The 18,874-nt window shown below is 36.9% G+C and overlaps 2 protein-coding genes and 1 non-coding gene across 5 annotated transcripts; 2 read left to right on the top strand and 1 right to left on the bottom strand.

Annotated features, from left to right (window-relative positions):
- Positions 1-990: 990 nt before the first annotated feature.
- LOC110770562 (uncharacterized) lies at positions 991-6,518 on the bottom strand. Its single transcript, XM_021974713.2, has 13 exons — positions 6,268-6,518; positions 6,064-6,140; positions 5,864-5,971; positions 5,667-5,756; positions 5,536-5,583; positions 5,406-5,450; positions 4,971-5,280; positions 4,250-4,326; positions 4,019-4,126; positions 3,613-3,702; positions 3,359-3,406; positions 1,441-1,485; positions 991-1,301 (listed from the first exon to the last, which is right to left on the bottom strand). The coding sequence occupies exons 1-13, from the start codon at positions 6,383-6,385 to the stop codon at positions 1,140-1,142; spliced, it is 1,326 nt and encodes a 441-aa protein (XP_021830405.2). The 5' UTR covers positions 6,386-6,518; the 3' UTR covers positions 991-1,139.
- A 6,870-nt stretch (positions 6,519-13,388) lies between these two features.
- On the top strand, positions 13,389-17,931 carry LOC110770597 (uncharacterized). 3 transcript variants are annotated; one of them, XM_021974770.2, is made up of 8 exons: positions 13,389-13,595; positions 14,003-14,187; positions 14,444-14,746; positions 15,107-15,315; positions 15,406-15,454; positions 15,557-15,646; positions 15,785-15,847; positions 16,033-17,931. In XM_021974770.2, the coding sequence occupies exons 2-8, from the start codon at positions 14,020-14,022 to the stop codon at positions 17,599-17,601; spliced, it is 2,451 nt and encodes an 816-aa protein (XP_021830462.1). In that variant the 5' UTR covers positions 13,389-13,595; positions 14,003-14,019; the 3' UTR covers positions 17,602-17,931. The 3 variants fall into 3 exon arrangements, with proteins under 3 accessions (XP_021830462.1, XP_021830463.1, XP_021830464.1); XM_021974771.2 differs by having other exon boundaries at positions 13,389-13,519; XM_021974772.2 differs by lacking the exon at positions 13,389-13,595 and having other exon boundaries at positions 14,048-14,187; positions 14,484-14,746.
- A 398-nt stretch (positions 17,932-18,329) lies between these two features.
- Positions 18,330-18,402, top strand: TRNAF-GAA (transfer RNA phenylalanine (anticodon GAA)). Its single transcript has one exon. It is a non-coding gene; the product is annotated as a tRNA-Phe (tRNA).
- Positions 18,403-18,874: the final 472 nt, after the last annotated feature.

Here is an 18,874-nt window from a genome sequence, read left to right on the forward strand (position 1 = left end):
AGGAACAATATAGAGCTTGTAAGACAGTTGAGTACCCACGTCCTGGTTCAAGAGATCCTGCATTTTGCCACCCGCTTTTCGCAAAATGGCTGGAGACAATTCAAATCTTGCCTAGGGAAGCAAGTTTAAATTTGTCATAGACACCTCAGAACAATAGTTTTGCATAAAATAGAAGATTGGATAATAACTATTTTAGAATGTTAGTAACAATTCTCTTTATTTATGGGATAAAATCGATTTATTAATTTATGTTTATTACCTCTAAAATTAAAAAGTTCACAACATTTATTGCCAAATTCAATCATAAAGGGGCAAAATCATTATATATACATTCTTTTTATTAAAATTATATTTAATGAAGAAAAAATGTTTATGATCCTTATAAGAATTAATTTTTCATTATAACACGTAGTAATGTTATTAATTCTAGTCTATCATCATAGTATAACATTTTATTTAGAGAATTGAGAAAGTTAAAAAACTAAATAATAATATTTATATATAAATAAATAAAATAAAAACAGTCGGATTGGGAGATATGTGGAATGTCAATTTTTATAATAACTTTCAAAAATTCAATCAATTATTGGAGGATTGAACCATGAATATGATTTCCAACCTATAAACTCCCCTATGTTTCGATCAATGTTATATCATTGGAACAGGAAGGTACCATCAAAGCAATTAGAAGTCATCAAACACAGGATTTTGAGGGTGATCATGATTCAAATGACTTGCGCTTGTACCAGCAGTTGTACTGCTATGCAACTCAGTGAAAGATATATAGGCTTGGGGGCACTGTAGGGAAGCCTTTTAGTTTTGAGAGCATTTGAGTCTATTTAGGTGAGTATTTTGCTATTTTTGAAAGTTTTTTTAAAAATTGACATTTATGAAAATAAGAGGTAAATTTTGGCTATTTTTCATAAAAACTCTGTAGTCTGCAAGCTTATTTTGTTCAAACAGAATTGGGTAATTGTTGGAGTGTTAAGCAGAAAAAGTATTTAAACACGTCATTACAACGAAACAGAATTCCATCCACCACTCCACTAATCAGGTTTAAAAAAACCCATCTCAGACACTAACATGGACTAAATAATAAAACCAGCATCTCATTAGCAGAATCCAACATTCTCAACCTCTCAACATATATTTAACCGGAAAAAACACTCGCTCACCTCAAGTACAAATTTATACTGGCTCATAAGGGATAAAGGATCCGCGTTATCAACAATGCAGTCTGTCACAAACTTCCTGACTACCTTCAACCCTTCAACTGGTCCTATAGCAGCCACCAGGCCATTCTATCCAATTTCAAAAACATAAATAAATAAAAATCATTAAACTCATCATTCTCTCACTTCACCTGGAGGTGGAGGTGGGAGGAACGGAATATAATAAATTTACAAAACAACCATCAGATGAAGAGAAAGGAACACTAACCCTCGGGCGGACATACACTTCACAGCCTGTGAATTGTCCAAGTTCCTACATCCCAATTATATTGTCAGTCAGAATAAATTAGAGAAAAGACAAGCAGCAAGAACTAAACTCCATCTGCAACGCTTTATATATGCACCTTTTCGGGGATAGCCCTGAGACGTTTTTTCCGCTGTAGATAGTCATCCTGCAACACCATACAAGAGATTAGGGAAACAAAAAAGAAAGCATTTTGTATATTCTTGGCATTACAGAGACGTCTTCAGTCTGACTCTTCATGGAGCCAAGAGGCACAACATCAGAAGACCATATTCCTCATATCATCCTCACAACAATACTTGTTTCACTAAACCCTAACTCATTCAAACCTATCTAATTAAGCTCCAAAAAAATAATAATCTAATCACCAGGTTACAAGATCCATCAGAACTACTTGTAAGAACATAAATGATAGATGCTAAAAGAGTTTAATAAATTTGATTTGTTTTCAGGAAAGCAAAAATAAAATAAAATAAAATAAAAGCAATACCAGATTCTTGATCCCATAATTACGGCAAATCCCTTCTTTACCAAACCCGGTGTAGATGGTGTCCCATGCCACTTCATTAAGTATTCTTATTGCCTGAAATCAATATTATGAAAACTCAAATCAGAAATTCAATACAAATAGCTTTGAGAATCAGTTTGGTGAGAAAGGAAACACTTAGGTTTCAAGCAAAAGGAAATGTCATCATAAGTTTTTAACATAGATAAATTGAACACGAGGTTTTCATTGAGATGTAAATATTCTAACATTAAAATTTTAAAAAGAGATGTGCGGTTACTATTCATCCTGCAACCAATATTATTGACCTGTCGCCTTGTGTGACAATGGAATTGCATCGGAGGAACATAGATAAATAACCTACGACGTTAGGCAACAACGTTTTATCTTTTTCTTAAACACAACCCTCTACTGCCTTGGCAACAACTTTTTATCTCTTTTTTTCAAACACCTTAGCAACTACTTAACATCATTTGAACTTGTAGAACAGGACATAGGTTAGCAATACGACGGAATAACGAATGATAGGAAATATGTACCTGACGTGCAGGAACTCCCACTGACAAAAGTGTAAGAAATACTCTAAAGTTGCGACAAGCATTCAACTTCATAGGCTTGGGTGCAAAGAATGTGATGCAAGCCCGATTCTAACCATAAGCATAAAAATTAAAAAACAACCCGGCGATCAACTTACAGTAGTTAGCAGAGAGATAATAACTCAAATATACAAAAGTTGCCACATTTCGAAACAACATTTATTCTAATGTACCATATCCAATGCACATGCCATGCCAAACCCTCGTAACACAGAATTCACTGCCGGGCAAGCTTCTTGCACATCCGTTGCTGCAAAATACAATGCAAAGGCTCATAGGCTTTGTTCTTTTAAATAATTATTATAGTAAAGAATCATACTTTAGAAATCAGAGGTCAGCCGGGTCTTCAGCCGCTGAATGCTCAGAGAGGGGGAAGGAGGAGAGGATAGAGAGAGGGAAAAGGGAGAGTAGAAAGTAAGAGGGAAAGAGGAGTGGTAGGAGAGAGAGATGGAGGGAGAGGATGGGGCATGGGCGGCTCTGGTGCCGCCGGCAACTGAGGATGGTCTCTCAGCAAGTTTACAAGCAGCCTAACAACAACAACAACAAAAAAAGAATGAGAACAAGAGGAGAAGGTACCTTGGAATTTACGGAAGGGACACCGGAAAGAGACGATATCTTCTGTTGCAAATACGGTGACTTCTACAGTATTTTCGTGCAACGAATGGCCAGAGTTTTTTTATCTCCATGGAGATGTGGTGGTCTGCGTCGTTTGGAATTGGGTCATGCCCCGGCTTCTTCAACTTGTCTTGTTGCTTGGCTCGATCTACGACGATTTATGCACCTTTTCGGGGATAGCCATGAGAAACTCCTTCCGCTTAAGATATTTATCCTGCACACCACACAAGAAATCAGGAAACTGAGATTATCATATTCCCAGCATTACAGAGATAATACTATGTTTCCCGCCTAAAGAAGAAATAGAAAATTAGTAGAGGATAGAGTTTAATAACTTAGATTTGTTTTCAGGAACCAAATAAATTGACAGACAGGGCAGCAGCAAAAACTAAAATGGAAATAAATTTAAACAATACCCACCATCTTGATCCCATAATTAGTGCAAACCCCAGATTTACCCAACCCAGTGTAGATGATGTCACATGGCACTTCGTCAAGTACTCTTAATGCCTGGAAACAATATAACTCAAATCAGAAATTCAATAGAAATAGCTTTAAAAATCAGTTTGACAAGAAAAGAAATACTTCGAGGTTTTCATTGAGATGTAAATATTCTAACATGAAAACTTTAAGAAGAGATGTGTGGTTAGTATTCGTTCTGCAATCAGTATTATTGACATGTTGTCGCCTTGTGACAATGGAATTGCATTGGAGGAACATAGATAAATACCCTACTACTTCAGCAACAACTTAAAATCATTTGAACTTGTAGAATATCTCATATGTTAGGGACAAGTCAGAATAACAATAGATAAGAAATTTGTACCCGACGTGCAGGAACTCTCGCTGACAAAAGTCGAAGAAGCATTTTAGAGTTCTGAGAAGCATCCCGACTTAACTGCTTGGGTGCAAAGAATGTGATGAAATACTGATCCTAAAAATATGTTTAACAAAAAAACAACACTGATCAACCCACATTAGTAAACAGAGAGAAAAAAAACTCAAATATACAAGAGTCAACAGATTTAAAAACAACATTATATTTATTATAATGTACCATATCCAAAACACACGTCATGCAAAACCTTCCTAAAGCAGATTCCATTGCCGGCCAAGCTTCTTGAACATCAGTTGCTGCAAAATACATCGCAAAGACTCATAGGCAACAAGGCTTTGTTCTTTTAAATAATTATGATAGTAGAGAATCATACTTTAAAAATCTCAAGAACGGAAATTTTAACTGATGGGAAATTGAGTAAAAAACATTACAAAAACAGAAAGAGTTTAATTTCACATGCCTAATCCTGAACATGTAAAATGGATGGGGATGCCCAAATTTTATAATTCAAAATTGAGGCTACTACGAGAGACCAACAAATATAGTAAAACCAAAACCTGAACATGTAAAACAATCTGAGATTTCATATATACTTGAGAGTTGCATAAAAAAAAATTTACAAGGCAGAGAACATATTTCGTGCTGAGGCCAAATGGAAAAAGTCCCGTCCAGGTCCCAAGAGAATTTTGGATCAAAGAGAGAGGGTGAAAGAGGACGGGAAGGTCTTCAGCGTCCCAATGCTCAGAGAGAGTGAAAGTGGAGAGGGAAAAGGAGAGAAGAGAGAAAAAGGGAAAGAGGAGTGGGGAGGAGAAAGAAAGAAGGAGGGAGGGGATTCGGTTGGTGCCTTGGGATCTAGGGAAGGGACTCCGGAAAATTTACAAGCAGCCTAACGATAAAAAAAGAAAAAAGAAAAAAGAGAGAGAACATGAGGAGAAGGTACCTTGGGATCTAGGGAAGGGACTCCGGAAAGTGATGATATCTTCTTGTACTATTACGGTGACTTGTTCATAATCTTCGTCCGACGAAGAGCCAGAGTTTTCGATCTCCATGGGCATGTAGTGGTGGACGTCATTTGGAATTGGGTCTTGCTGCTCGGCCTCGCAGTTGACGTTGCTATTCAACTTTTGAAGTTGAAGTTTATACTTGCTCATAAAGGATAAAGGATCCACTTTGTAAACAATGCTGTCGGTCACAAGCTTCCTGACTATCTTCAACCCTCCAAGTGGACCTATAGCGGCGACCACATCATTCTATTCAATTAAAACCAAAAGGCATTAAATTCAGCATTCTCTCGCTTCACCTGGAGGCGTAGGTGGGAAGACCAGAATAATAAATTTACAATACAACTATCAAAAGAAGAGAAAGGAACACTAACCATGGGGCGTACATACACATCACATCCCGTTAATTGTCCAAGTTCCTACATCCCAGTTATATTGTCAGTCAGAAGAAATTAGAGAAGACAAGCAGCAAGAACTAAACTCGATCTACAGCGATTTATGTACCTTTTCTGGGATAGCCGTGAGAAACTTCTTCCGCTTAAGATATTTATCCTGCACACCACAAGAGAAATCAGGAAACTGAGATTTTGCATATTCCCATAATTATAATGGAAATAAATTTAAGCAAAACCCACCATATTGATCTCATAATAATTGCAAAGCCCCCATTCATGAAACCCAGTGTAGATGATGTCACCTTGCGCTTCGTCAATTACTCTTAATGCCTGAAATCAGAAATTCAATAGAATAGCTTTAAAAATCAGTTTGGTGAGAAAAGAATATCTCATACGTTAGCAACAAGACAGAATAACAAAAGATAAGAAATTTGTACCTGAAGTGCAGGAACTCTCACTGACAAAAGTCGAAGAAGTATTTTAGAGTTGCGAGAAACATCCCGATTCAAATGCTTGGGTGCAACGAATGTGATGAGATACTGATCCTAAAAATATGTTTTTAAGAAAAACAGTGATCAACCTACGTTAGTTAACAAAGAGAGAAAAAAAAACTCAAATATACAAGAGTCACATGTACCATATTCAAAACACATGTCATGCCAAACCCTGCTAAAGCAGATTCCATTGCCGGCCAAGCTTCTTGAACATCAGTTGCTGCAAAATACAACGCAAAGGCTCATAGGCGACAAGGATAGTAAATTTAGAAATCTCGAGATTGTCGACGTCGGAGGCAGAGGAGGGGTTCTCTCAGTAAATTTACAAAAAGAAAAAGAGAAGGTACCGTGCGATCTAGGGAAGGGACTCCGGAAAGTGATTTTATCTTCTTCTAATATTACGACGACGTTGTCGACGTTGTTTAGAATTTGATGATCAGCCTCGCCATTGAGGTTTCTATTCATCGTGCTGTTGATTTTTGTTCGAAACCCTATACACCGACAGAGAGAAAGAGCGAAGCGAAAAGGTCGGAAGAAGACGCCTCCCAAAAAACTTCCCCAATGAAACGGTTACGCTACTCTGATAATTATGCCCTGGTTAAATATCAGTCATTTGCATTAATTCTCATCAATTAAATTGTATATATATATATATATATACTAGCCTCTCCGCAGGCCTGCGAGAGTCTTTTTTTTTTTAAATTTAAATTTATTTTAAAATTAAAAAAGATAATGGGTAGTACAGAAGAAAAAAAAAGTATTAAACAAAAAAATATATCTACGTTTGGGGAATGAGTCTTTTTTTACATAATTATGAGAAGGGGATTTTAACTCATGATGGGAAATTAAACAAAAAATATTATACAATAAGAAATAGTTTAATTGCACATTGGTACCCTTAGACTAAGCCATTGATTTCATATAGCAGCCTAAACAGTGTGAAATCGTTTAAGCTCTATGTTTCACTGTTGGTTGTTTTACTTCATCTGAGTGGACCAAACACACCAACCAGGAATTACATCTATGTTCGATATTCAGTGGAGTAAAATAGGTAAAATTGTTTTACATGCCTAATCCATGGTAAAAATGGATGGGGGTGCATAAATCATTTTAATTTTTACTCCAACATAGACAAAGCAAGCATATAGTAGGATAAACGTCAGTATGCATGGAGTTATTCAAAAGTAAATATCAAACCAAAACCTGAACATGTAAAACCCAAGTGAGATTTCATATATATCTTGAGAGTTGCATAATAACCTTTTTTAATAGGTCGAGAACATAAGGGGGCTGATCTATGCCGGCCCCCAGATCTGGGAGGACGGCCTGGTCTTCAGCCTCTGAATGCTCAAAGAGAGGGGGAAAGAGGGAAAGAGGAGTGGGGAGGAGAGAGAAAGATGGGGGGAGGGGATTCGACATCGGAGGCAAAGGAGGGGGTCTCTCCGTAAATTTACATGCAACCTAACACAAAAAGAAAAGAATGAGAACAGGAGGAGAAGGTTTACGATGAGTTGGTCAAAGTGTTCATAGGACAAAGAGCCAGAGTTTTCGATCTCCCTGGGGATGTGGTGGTCGACATCGTTTGGAATTGGGTCTTGCACCGGCTTCTTCAACTTGACTTGCTGCCCGGCCTCGCGGTTGACATTGCTATTCAACCTTTGAACTTCAAGTTCATACGTGCTTAAGGGATAAGGGATTATGAGCAATGCTGTCTGTCACGAGCGTCCTGACTATCTTCAACCTTTCCACTGGACCTATAGCGGCAACCAGGTCATTCTATTCAGTTTTTTTTTTTTAAATGCATTAAACTCATCATTCTCTTGCTTCATACGGAAAAGAATTTGCATGTTACGGGATAGAACCTATTCTGCTATCACGTAATTGATTGAGGATCCCAAACAGTGCTATGGCAGTGAGAGTTTTTGTCCACCTGAAGGTGGAGGTGGGAAGGCCAGAAAAAAAAAATACAGACAAAGAGAAAGGAACACTAACCTTCCTTCGGGTGGACATACACTTCACAGCTTGTGAATTGTCCAAGTTCCTACATCCCAATTATATTGTCAGTCAGAAGATACGAGAGAAAAGACAAGCAGCAAGAACTAAACTCGATCTACCAACACTTTATATATGCACCTTTTCGGGGATAACCATGAGAAGTTTCTTCTGCTTGAGATATTCATCCCGCACACCATACAAGAGATTTTGCATATTCCCAGCATTACAGACACGTCTTTAGTTTGACTCTTCATAGCCTAGCGGTTAGGGCTTAGAGTTTAATAACTTAGATTTGTTTCCAGGAAAAAAATAATTGACAGACGGACTGCAGCAAAACCAAAAATGAAAATAAATTCAATAGATTTATAAACAACTTTTGTTATACTGTACCATATCCAATTCACATGCCATGCCAAACTCTGCTAAAGCAGATTCTACTGCCGGCCAAGTTTCTTGCACATCAGTTGCAGCAAAATATAATGCAAAGGCTCATAGGCGACAAGGCTTTGTCATACTTTAGAAATCTCGAGAATGGAATTTTATCTTATATGGGAAATTTAGCGAGAAAAAATTATTACAAAATGACGAAATAGTTTGATTTCACTGGTATAGTGGTGCCTTCAGACTAAGCCATTGATTTCATATAGCACCCAATCAAACTTTTAGCCAGGCAGAGAACACAAGGGAGACGATCTTCACATAAATTCCTTTTTTGTTTTTAAGTTTTATCTTAAATATGATACATAAAAATATGATGAATAAGAACAAGAGAAGAAGGTACCTTGGGATCTAGAGAAGGGCGGAGCCAATGAAGGCCCACAAGGGTCATCTGACCCTCCTGAAATTCCATAAATAACCCTGCATTCATTACTATTTACTCTTTGTATATAAATTATTATTAAAATATGACCCTTCTCAGCTTTCCTTTTTTTTTTCTTTACTTTTTTTATTTATAAATAACTTCTTAATTAAAGAACTACTAACCTAAAAGCTAAAGCAAGCAACCTTTTGCACAGCTTAATTAAACCTATTCTATTTCAACTTTGCACTGCTTAAATTAAACCTATTCTATTTCAAGTCTTTGTTTGCATCAATCATTCAATTCTTTTTTTTTTCTCCGACTCTAAAGTTAATTCTCTACAAGAATTCAACTTTGTTTCACTGCATTGTGACGATTAACCCAATAAGTCTTTAACCCTAATAGTGTTTTTTTTTTTTTGTGTAGTTTTTTTTTTTTTTTTTTTTTTTTATAGTTTAGATCCTGGACTATGAATTTGAATTTTGGATTACAATCCCAGTGTCCAAGATTAGGTGCACAGAGCTTATTTGCAAAGAGGTCCTTGCCAACCTAAAAAACACAATTTTCCTTGCTCGTGACAAAAAAAGATAGGGTATACCCATTGGTTTACTTGCTCATGACACTAGGACTAATCCCTACCAATTGCGATTGCCTCTGTGGAAAGAGCATTTTCTACTATGAATATATTGAAAAGTGATTTGCAAAACCGAATGAGAGATATATGGATGAATGACAGCTTGATCATATATGTTGAGAAAGATACATTTGATATTATTGATAATGAAGTGATTATGAAAAGATTTCAAGAGATGAAAACTCGTTGAAGATGATTGTGAATGTATTGGAATGACATATGAGTTATTACTAAAGACTTTGTATTATTACTTGTTATGTGATGATTTTATTTTTTGAGGTTGACCCTCCTTGATGAATTTTCTGGCTCCGCAATCCAGTAAGAGAGGATATCTACTTCTACTTCTACTATTTTGCTACCTTTTTCACCTTATATTCAGCCGAAGTTGTTTGGAATTGGATGCTCAGGCTCACAATTGACGCTGCTATTCATCGTGTTGTTGATTTTTGTTCGAAACCCTAGACACAGAGAGAGAACAAAAAGTCGGAAGGCCTCACCTTTGGATTTGAATATAACTTGTATAACAAGCTAGAGATGAGATCATAGAGAAAGGGGGGAAAGTTTAGAGAGGAAAGGTTACCGAAGAGGATTGTTGGGTGAGGTCGAGTTGTGCGCGGAGAGAAAGAGAATGAGTTGCTGTGAGCATGAGGAATGTGTTTTTGCGAGTGCAGTAGAACGATTTTTCCGAACAAGGATACGTCTATCCTCATAGTCCTACTTATCCCATTTATATATTACTTACCCGTTTATATTGTCTTACTTACTCGTTCATATTGTCCTATTGTAATTGAGATTTATTTAATATTTTTTTTAAAGTTAACACATTTTTGTACTTCTTTATAAATACCTCCATGTTAGATAACAATACATATTAAAATAACAGAGTATAGCTATACTCTCTAAATACAATATATTAACAGTATAGCCGTTCAGCTTTAAATACAATATTTTAGCATTATAGCCGCAAGGCTCGACTCTATAAATAGAAATTATAAACGTACAGCCGCACGGCTATACTTTCTAATTACATTCGATTATTTTAACAGTATAGCCGGGCGGCTATACTCTTTAAATTTATTCAGCTTGCACTCGCAGAGGACGGAACTTTCTCTCGCAGTCACTGCTTCGTCCTCCGGGTTCAGCACCGAAGAAAGACCCAACCCGCCTAGGCGCCCGCCTAGCTACTACCTAGCCGCCTAGCAACCTGCCACCGCCTAGCCGCCTAGCCACCGCCTACCGCCAGCCTAGGCCGACTTTTCAAACAGTGTGATTGACTGAAAGTCTAAAACCCGAAATTGAATTAGACATGCCTCAGTCAAATTAGATATTGAACAACTGAACAACCAAAGGGTCGATTTGTCATCTGTCAACTGAAAGTCAATCTTCTGCGAGTGCAAGCTTCGTGTTCGTCGGAATAAATTTAAAGAGTATAGCCGCGCGGCTATACGTTTAAAATATTCGAATGTAATTAGAAAGTATAGCCGTGCGGCTATACGTTTATAATTTCTATTTATAGAGTCGAGCCTTGCGGCTATAATGCTAAAATATTGTATTTAAAGCTGAACGGCTATACTGTTATAATTTCTATTTCTGCATGTATTAAAATAATTTCGATTGAGATATCTACTTCTACTTCTACTTCTACTTCTACTATTTTGCTGCCTTTTTCATCATCTTCGTCCGACGAAGAGCTGGAGTTTTGGATCTCCATAGGGATGCTGGGACCGAAGTTGTTTGGAATTGGATGCTCAGGCTCACAATTGACGCTGCTATTCATCGTGTTGTTGATTTTTGTTCGAAACCCTGGACACAGAGAGAAAGAACAAAAAGTCGGAAGGCCTCACCTTTGGATTTGAATATAACTTGTATAACAAGCTAGAGATGAGATCATAGAGAAAGGGGGGAAAGTTTAGAGAGGAAAGGTTACCGAAGAGGATTGTTGGGTGAGGTCGAGTTGTGCTCAGAGAGAAAGAGAATGAGTTGCCGTGAGCGTGAGCGTGAGGAATGTGTTTTTGTGAGCACAGCAGAACGATTTTTCCTTGAGAGAGGTTTACGAACAAGGATACCTCCATCCTTATAGTCCTACTTACCCGTTTATATATTACTTACCCGGTTATATTGTCTTTCTTACTCGTTTATATATTACTTACCCGGTTATATTTTCTTACTTACTCGTTTATATTGTCCTATTGTAGTTGAGATTTATTTAATATTTAATATTTTTTTTTAAAGTTAACATATTTTTGTACTTCTTTATAAATACCTCCATGTTAGAGAACAATACATATAAAAAAAAAATCTCATGTATTTTGTTTGACATAGTATCAGAAAATTCTCTTGTCTAAACACTTCAACAACTTCAACCTTCCTCAAAGAGTTTTTGGTATGATATCTACAGTGGTGTTTTTTTTGGGTCTGATAATTGAGAATATCTAAGTGCTAGGTGCTTTGTTATTTTTACTATTATTATTATTTTGTCAGGATAAACCATGAATCACAACCAAGACATTCATCCTGCTTCTGGTGCTGATGACATCGGGTTGGGCGAGAACTGGTGCTTCTTGAGTGATATTGAAGATTTGAATGCGAAGGTGGCTGGTCCTTCTTCATACACATTTACTGCAGTTTCGGATTCGTATGTGCCTCCTCTTGGTGACACTCAAATCCCAGTGGACACGTTGGCGTTGGACTTTGAAAACGATTATACTTGGAGTTTGGCTGCTCCTTCTGTTCTATCCGACAAGGCTGATGCATCCCCTGTTCTTTGCGACAGGAAGCTCGTGACCGACTGCATTGTTGGTAACGTGGATCCTTTATTCCTATGAGACGATATAAACTTAAATTGCATGTGTACAAGTCTCTTTCGCAAGTTGAGTGTATTTTGAGAGGTTGAGAATGTTGGATTTCTGCTCACAGTCCACTTATGAGATGGTGGTTTTTGTTTAGTCCATGTTAATATTTTGGGCTCTGATATGTGTTTCACCTACTTATTGGAGTGCATGGAATTCTGTTACAATGTAGTTACTTTTAATCTTTTTTTAATAAATAAAGGCCAAATTACACTTTCTAGTCGTGTGAGCTTTACTAATTTTCTTAGCATTTTCGTTAGAATAAAAGGCTGAAAGAACCCCGAATTAGGACCCTTATCAAACTTAACTCTTTAAACTAAAAAGTCAGCCAATTTAGCACCCGAATTAATTAAAATCGCCAATTTCACACATGCCTTTAGATTTTATGAGATTTCATCCAATCTTACATCAAACCCAACCACGTGAGGCTCAGGTGTAACCTATTTTGATGGCAATTTCGTCCTACTAAGCCAGTTCCCTCCCAATCCTCATTGGCGCTAACCAGATCGAGATTGAAGAGCGTTTTCTCTAATTTTGTCCTAAAGTGGATTAGACCTCTCCTGACGAAAGTTACCTCCGTTGACAACATTTCATCGGGAGAGGTATAATATGGCAAATTTCGCCAGGATAGACATGTGCCGACGGAATTTCATCGGGATAGGTTTTCTTTAAAAAACAAATATATATATATATATATATATACTTAGTATGTTTGGGTTAATGAATTTTTTTCAATTTTATTTTTAGTAATTAAATAATATATTTGCCTTATTTAATTAGTTAATTAGTAATTATTATTTAATTATTATTTATTTAGTTAATAATAATTATTCAATATTTTAATTAACTTCATGAATTATATTACTTAATAAATAGTAATTAAAATTTTCTATTTTTTAAAATATAATATTTAAATACTAATAATTCACTAAGTAAATAATAACTAAAGCATAAAATTAAAGTAATTAGAAAAGAGAGAAATTCATATTATGCTAAAGGGTATAGCCGCGCGGCTATACTTGTAAAATATTCTATCTTTGGAGTGTAGCCGCCCGGCGATACTTTTGGAATATTATATTTATGGAGAATAAACCACGTTAGGGAGTATAGTATAGCCGCGCGGCTATACTGTTAAACTATTGGGCCATAGATTGGTCTATTTTATTAGAAAAAAAAAAAACAGTGCTTCGATTGTTCATCGCAAGCCAATACGACGTCACTTGCAGTAGTCTTTCTTTACTCTCTGCCGTTTGCATCTGGATCCGTGTTTGTTTGCTGAGAAAACGAAAGGATTGAGCGACAAAATCTTCAGTATTTGTTCGGTAATTTCCTTCTCAGGAACCCTCGGCCCAGCTCAATCTCTCTCACTGTTTGATTGCGTTACTTAGAGCTTTTTTCGTAAGTCTAGCTTTTCATATAGCACTTTAAGTGTGATCTAGCGAGGTATATAAAGGAGTAACGTGTTGTAATTTTTCTTGGTTTGGATTGATATGCATGAGGGATTAATGGGTTTTATTTTGGTCATTTTTGTATGCAAATGTATTCATTGTTTTGTACCTATCTGTATGCAAAAAAAACTCTTGCAATGCACTTGTAAGATAAGAACATTGTGAAGGATGCTTCAACAATCTGTTTTGATATGTTAGACCGTTCTGTAATGTTTCTTGCTGAGTGGATTTTCGTTCAAGTACTTGGGTGCTTTATTCTTCTTGTTTTGTGGAAGCACATGATGTCTTTTCTTTGTGGAAGTGACATCATTTTTGGCTTTGCGGCAAACGTCTTACCCAATAAATTCTGTTTTGCAGAAGAGAGAAGAGATACAATGGATGATAGCTGTGCTGTTTGTGCGGAGACACTTCAATGGGTAGCATATGGCCCCTGTGGCCATCGTGAGGTCTGCTCCACCTGCATTATCCGGCTCCGTTTCATATGTGGAGACTCCCATTGCTGCATCTGCAAGAGTGAATCTAGAATCGTCTTTGTCACGAAGGTTAGGCATTGCAAAATGTTATTTTTGCTTTGGTAGAATTGAACTGTCAGACATATTAACATGTATTTTACAGAGTTATAAGTTTCTATCTTGTTAGATCCAATACAACCCAGGATGGTTTCTTATTAAGAATATAGAGGATGAGTAATGATGTAAAATTATTGATAGAATATATGACAAGTTAGTATGTATAATTACTTCTATTTTTCGTGTTTTTTTGAAACTTTTCTTGCTCCTACAATTTCTTTTTCCCCAGGCTTTAGGCAACTATACAAGGATGATTAATGACTTTTCAGTTTTCCCAGCTGATCCAATGGAAGGTCAAGTTGGACTGTACTGGTATCATGAAGGAACACAAGCATTTTTTGATGATCCTGATCACTACAAGATGATAAAGGCCATGTGCAGGCTATCGTGTGGCATTTGTGATAAGATAAATGAACTAAGGAGTGAAGGGTCAAAGAGAAAAGGGGAGTTTAAAAACGTTGAGCTGCTGAAAAATCATTTATTCCATCGTCATGGGCTGTTCATGTGCAGTCTGTGTTTGGAGGGTAGGAAGGTGAGAAACATTTAGATGACACTATATGATGATGTATAATTGTTGTATCTCATAATGTTGTACTTCTGAGAGAATGTTACACTGAGGCTTTGAGGATAGGCATTTTTCCTGTAGATCTTGTATGATAACTCACTACATGATATAATAGTGATCACTCTTGTGTAAGACAGACATGAGATATCATATAAACATTGCTATATTTTCCATTTTTTGGTTATATATTGATGCTTTAGGGGTTTATACACTTTTTTTCTGAAATCTTGACGAATTCTTCTCTCATTTGGAAGCATGAAGCATGAACCTTGATGCTGATGCTTCGTATTTTCACCCTGATGTCTCTGACTTCAAATTTTACTACAGATATTTATCTGTGAGCAAAAGTTATATACTAAAGCACAATTGGATCGGCATACGGAGACAGGTGATTCAGAGGTAGATGGCAGTGAGACTGAAAGAGGTGGATTTAATGGACATCCTATGTGTGATTTTTGTAAAAATCCATTTTATGGAGATAACGAGCTGTACATGCATATGTCTACCGACCATTATACTTGCCATATATGCCAAAGGTAACCTGTTCTGTTTGTGCAAAGGTAACCTGTTCTGTTTATGCGAAGGTAAGTTTTAGCAAACTTACATCCACTACATTTTCAATGCAGGCAGCATCCAGGACAATATGAATACTATAATAAGTATGATGACTTGGAGGTAAATTATTTTCCGTTCCCAACTGGTTATTATTCATCCTTTGCAAGTACTAATTCATCGTTGAGATTGGCTTCTCAGTTGACATGACATCCTATTTTGCAGAATCATTTTTCTCAAGCACATTTCTTATGCAAGGATGAGGACTGCCTAACAAAAAAGTTTGTTGTTTTTGCAACTGAGTCTGAGATAAAGGTGATATTTTAGTGCATATCAACTTGGTCTTTATCCATCTTTTTTCTGTTGCTAGTTCTTGAATACAAGGCAAACATATAGTTGATTTTTCTTGCCATCTTATGTTGAGGTTATGCTCACTTGAGTTTATATCTGCAGAGGCATAATGCCAAGGAACATGGAGGGAACATGTCTCGCTCTAGGCGTAATATTGCTCTTCAGGTTTGTATGTGATATAGTTGATGTGGCGGTTATCGCTCTTAGTTTTTTGCCCCCTTGCTTTCTTTGTTGAGTCCATTCCATCATAGGTTTTTTGTAGCCATCTTTCCACTTGTATCCTCATTTTTTCATAGATCTTATATGATATAGATTTAAATGTGTGCTTGCTTATTCTTTATTAAAAGCAGATACCAGTGAGCTTCCGGCTTAGGAGAAGTAATGAGCAAGAACTTCATGGACGTCATGGTAGAGGACATGGTTCTCGTTTTGATGCTGCAGACAATCAACTTTCCTTGGCCCTTCAAGCTAGCCTTGATACAGCCACTGTGGAAAGGTGTCATAATACATCCTCTAGTACCCAAGAAGTTTTTATTCGCCAAGAAACAAATGAACTTGAAACTATTGTTGGTTCTTTTGAATCATTGGCTACTGCAGAATCTGAGCCATCTTCAAGATGCTCTCATGAATTAAGAGAAAACTCCCGGAATGAACTACAACAAGAATCAGCCTTCCCTCCACTTCCGGTGGCTCAAAGTGACAGGCGATTTAGAAATGGTTCAGAAGGATTGAGTGGTAGTACAATGGCTTCTCGCATACGTCGGCTTAACAAAGTAACAGTCCTGAATTCTTCTCGATCTTGGTCCACCACAAATCGACAACCTAAATCATCTGCCAGTAGTTCTCACCAGAAAAAACCCTCTTCGGCCTCTGGGCTCATGTCATCATCTAGCTCTCCTGTATTTTCCCCCAGTAAGACTGGTCCAGTTAGACAAGCTGTAACCACTGGGTTTGTATCATCTAATTTTGCTAGTTCAAGAAATTCAACTGGAACCAGCAAGGTCACCCATTCTTCTTCACCTCCAAACCTTATCAAGAGTGGTTCTTTGAACTCTGATTTTCCTTCTGTTTCTGCTACTCAGACAAATAAAGAACCTGCAAGTAGTCGGAGATTACCAAGGGTTGGAGATGTACACACTGTCAACAAGTCTCTTGTGGAAAAAATCCGTGATGCTTTAGAATCTGATGAGAACAAATTCTCTGCATTTAAAGAAATATCTGCAGAGTACCGCAAGGATATAATTAACACAGAGGAATATCTTGCCTATGTCTACCAGTTTGGCCTGTCGCATCTGGTTCTTGAGCTAGCTAGACTCTGTCCTGATGCTGACAAGAGAAGAGAGCTTGTTGAGACTTACAATTTTAATATGAAGAGCAGTGGTTCTCATGAAATCAATTTGAGTAATGGCAGCAGCAAGTCAAGGAACAAAAGTTCCAAGAAAGGAAAGGAAAAGTGTGAAGATAATGGAATTAGCAGTTCAAAATATGCTTTGCCAGATTGTCCTATCAACCCTGTGAGGAATTTGCAATCAAATCATAAACCTCCAGTAGAAGATGCAGCAGTCTTGTTGAAGGATGCTATTCATTCTGCCAAAGGAAAATCAAAGATTTCAGTTGAGGATGAACTTCCAGGAAATCAAATGCTGACGGGTCAAAATGGTTTTCAGTCAACTGGTGGCAGCTCAAATAAAAATTTGGGAACTGGGGGAGGAGGTAATAAGCAACGGAAAAAGACTCCAAAGTTTCTCAGAAACCGCCTTGGTAATGATGCTACTGAACTTTCAGAACTTGGTGATTGTGAAGAAAAAAAAGATAGAGACAAGGATCCACCAGAAGGGTTGCCAATGCATGGAGTTTGGCAAAATGGAGGTGGTCATAGACTCATGAAGATGACCATGAGGGATCATATAAAACGATAATTTGTCTAATCCAAGTGGAGAACTACCAGTTTGTAATTATGATGGCTGGCACCAGATGGAGTATCTCTTTCTGTATGAATGTGCTATTGTCTGCTTCATATGTGGTCTGTATGTTTTCTGCAGCACTAGCAAATACTTTTGTAGATGTTGATGGAGTTGTGGCAGCAGATGTTATTTAGAAGTGGCCTTGAAACAGACATGATCTTTTTTGTTTCTGGGTATGCCTAATAGACTGATGATTAGCGTTTCTTATTGTGATTAACAGTTAGACAAGAATGGCTTTACTTGCCTGGATTTTTATTGTGATTCATTTAATGGCTTCACTTTGAATGCATAGCACATATAATTTGAGTTGAATATAAGCAATCAGAAAAAAATGAAAGATTACAAAGTGTTTTGGCATCATAAGATTTGGAAACCCCAGACAGACTTCTCAAGTCTTGGCATAAACAGTATATAGCTAGAAGAAATAGTCCCCCTCCTGCCATTGATATTCTGAATCTAGGTGAGACTTATTTGATTGATGTTGTTTTTCCCTTTTTTCAATGGTGAAAGAAATAAGTTTCTTCATAAGAACTGAAAACCAAAACAGCTAGAGGAGGGGGTTGGGTTGTACTATGTGAATCTACAGAATTTTATCTATAATTTTTTTATGTTGTTTTTCCTTCGATGTTTAATCATAAAGCTATAGGCTTATATGGTAATATATGTTTGTAAAAGTCAAGCATGCGGGGATAGCTCAGTTGGGAGAGCGTCAGACTGAAGATCTGAAGGTCGCGTGTTCGATCCACGCTCACCGCAAAAACCTAACTTTTTGTATTTTAACTTTAGTTATCAAACGGCAGTCTTTGGTGTCGTATTACTCAAAGCTGAGAAACAGAGAGAATGTGATGTGAGAGAAGCGGCAGCATGAAACACAACAAAATCACTATATTTTTTTTCTTCTTAAAAAAGACAAAATAAAAACCAGTATTTGATTTTATTGTGAAAGCAAATGCATGAACGAATTAAATAAAAGAAAAGAATGAATAAAGAAGAGAAGTGGAGAAAAATCACAATTAAATTATCAAATTAGACCAACCATAACCCAACAACCAACTTAACGTTGCCATCTTTTTTCTTGTTCTTCTTCCTTTAGTGTAAATCAAAGAGGGGGTTAGGTGGAGACCATTTGCATTTGCATGATGTGTAGACAACGCGTGGACTCCAATACTTGGTGAATAATGATACAACCCTACCCATGACCATGATCTTATTAGTTTTAAAATGTAAT

The sequence above is a fragment of the Prunus avium genome, chromosome 6, assembly GCF_965620075.1.
Source record: "Prunus avium chromosome 6, drPruAviu1.hap1.1, whole genome shotgun sequence".
NCBI lineage: Eukaryota > Viridiplantae > Streptophyta > Magnoliopsida > Rosales > Rosaceae > Prunus > Prunus avium.

What these genes read in the sequence shown, in the direction of transcription:
- LOC110770562 (XM_021974713.2), bottom strand. Translation starts at nt 6,385, where the DNA reads ATGAATAGAAACCTCAATGGCGAGGCTGATCATCAAATTCTAAACAAC. An exon ending in ATTATTATGAGATCAATATG is followed by an intron (nt 5,584 to 5,666) that starts GTGGGTTTTGCT and finishes TGTGGTGTGCAG; the next exon opens with GATAAATATCTTAAGCGGAA. An exon ending in TGACGTGTGTTTTGGATATG is followed by an intron (nt 4,127 to 4,249) that starts GTACATTATAAT and finishes ACATATTTTTAG; the next exon opens with GATCAGTATTTCATCACATT.
- LOC110770597 (XM_021974770.2), top strand. Translation starts at nt 14,020, where the DNA reads ATGGATGATAGCTGTGCTGTTTGTGCGGAGACACTTCAATGGGTAGCA. An exon ending in TGTGTTTGGAGGGTAGGAAG is followed by an intron (nt 14,747 to 15,106) that starts GTGAGAAACATT and finishes ATTTTACTACAG; the next exon opens with ATATTTATCTGTGAGCAAAA. An exon ending in ACTTGCCATATATGCCAAAG is followed by an intron (nt 15,316 to 15,405) that starts GTAACCTGTTCT and finishes TTTTCAATGCAG; the next exon opens with GCAGCATCCAGGACAATATG.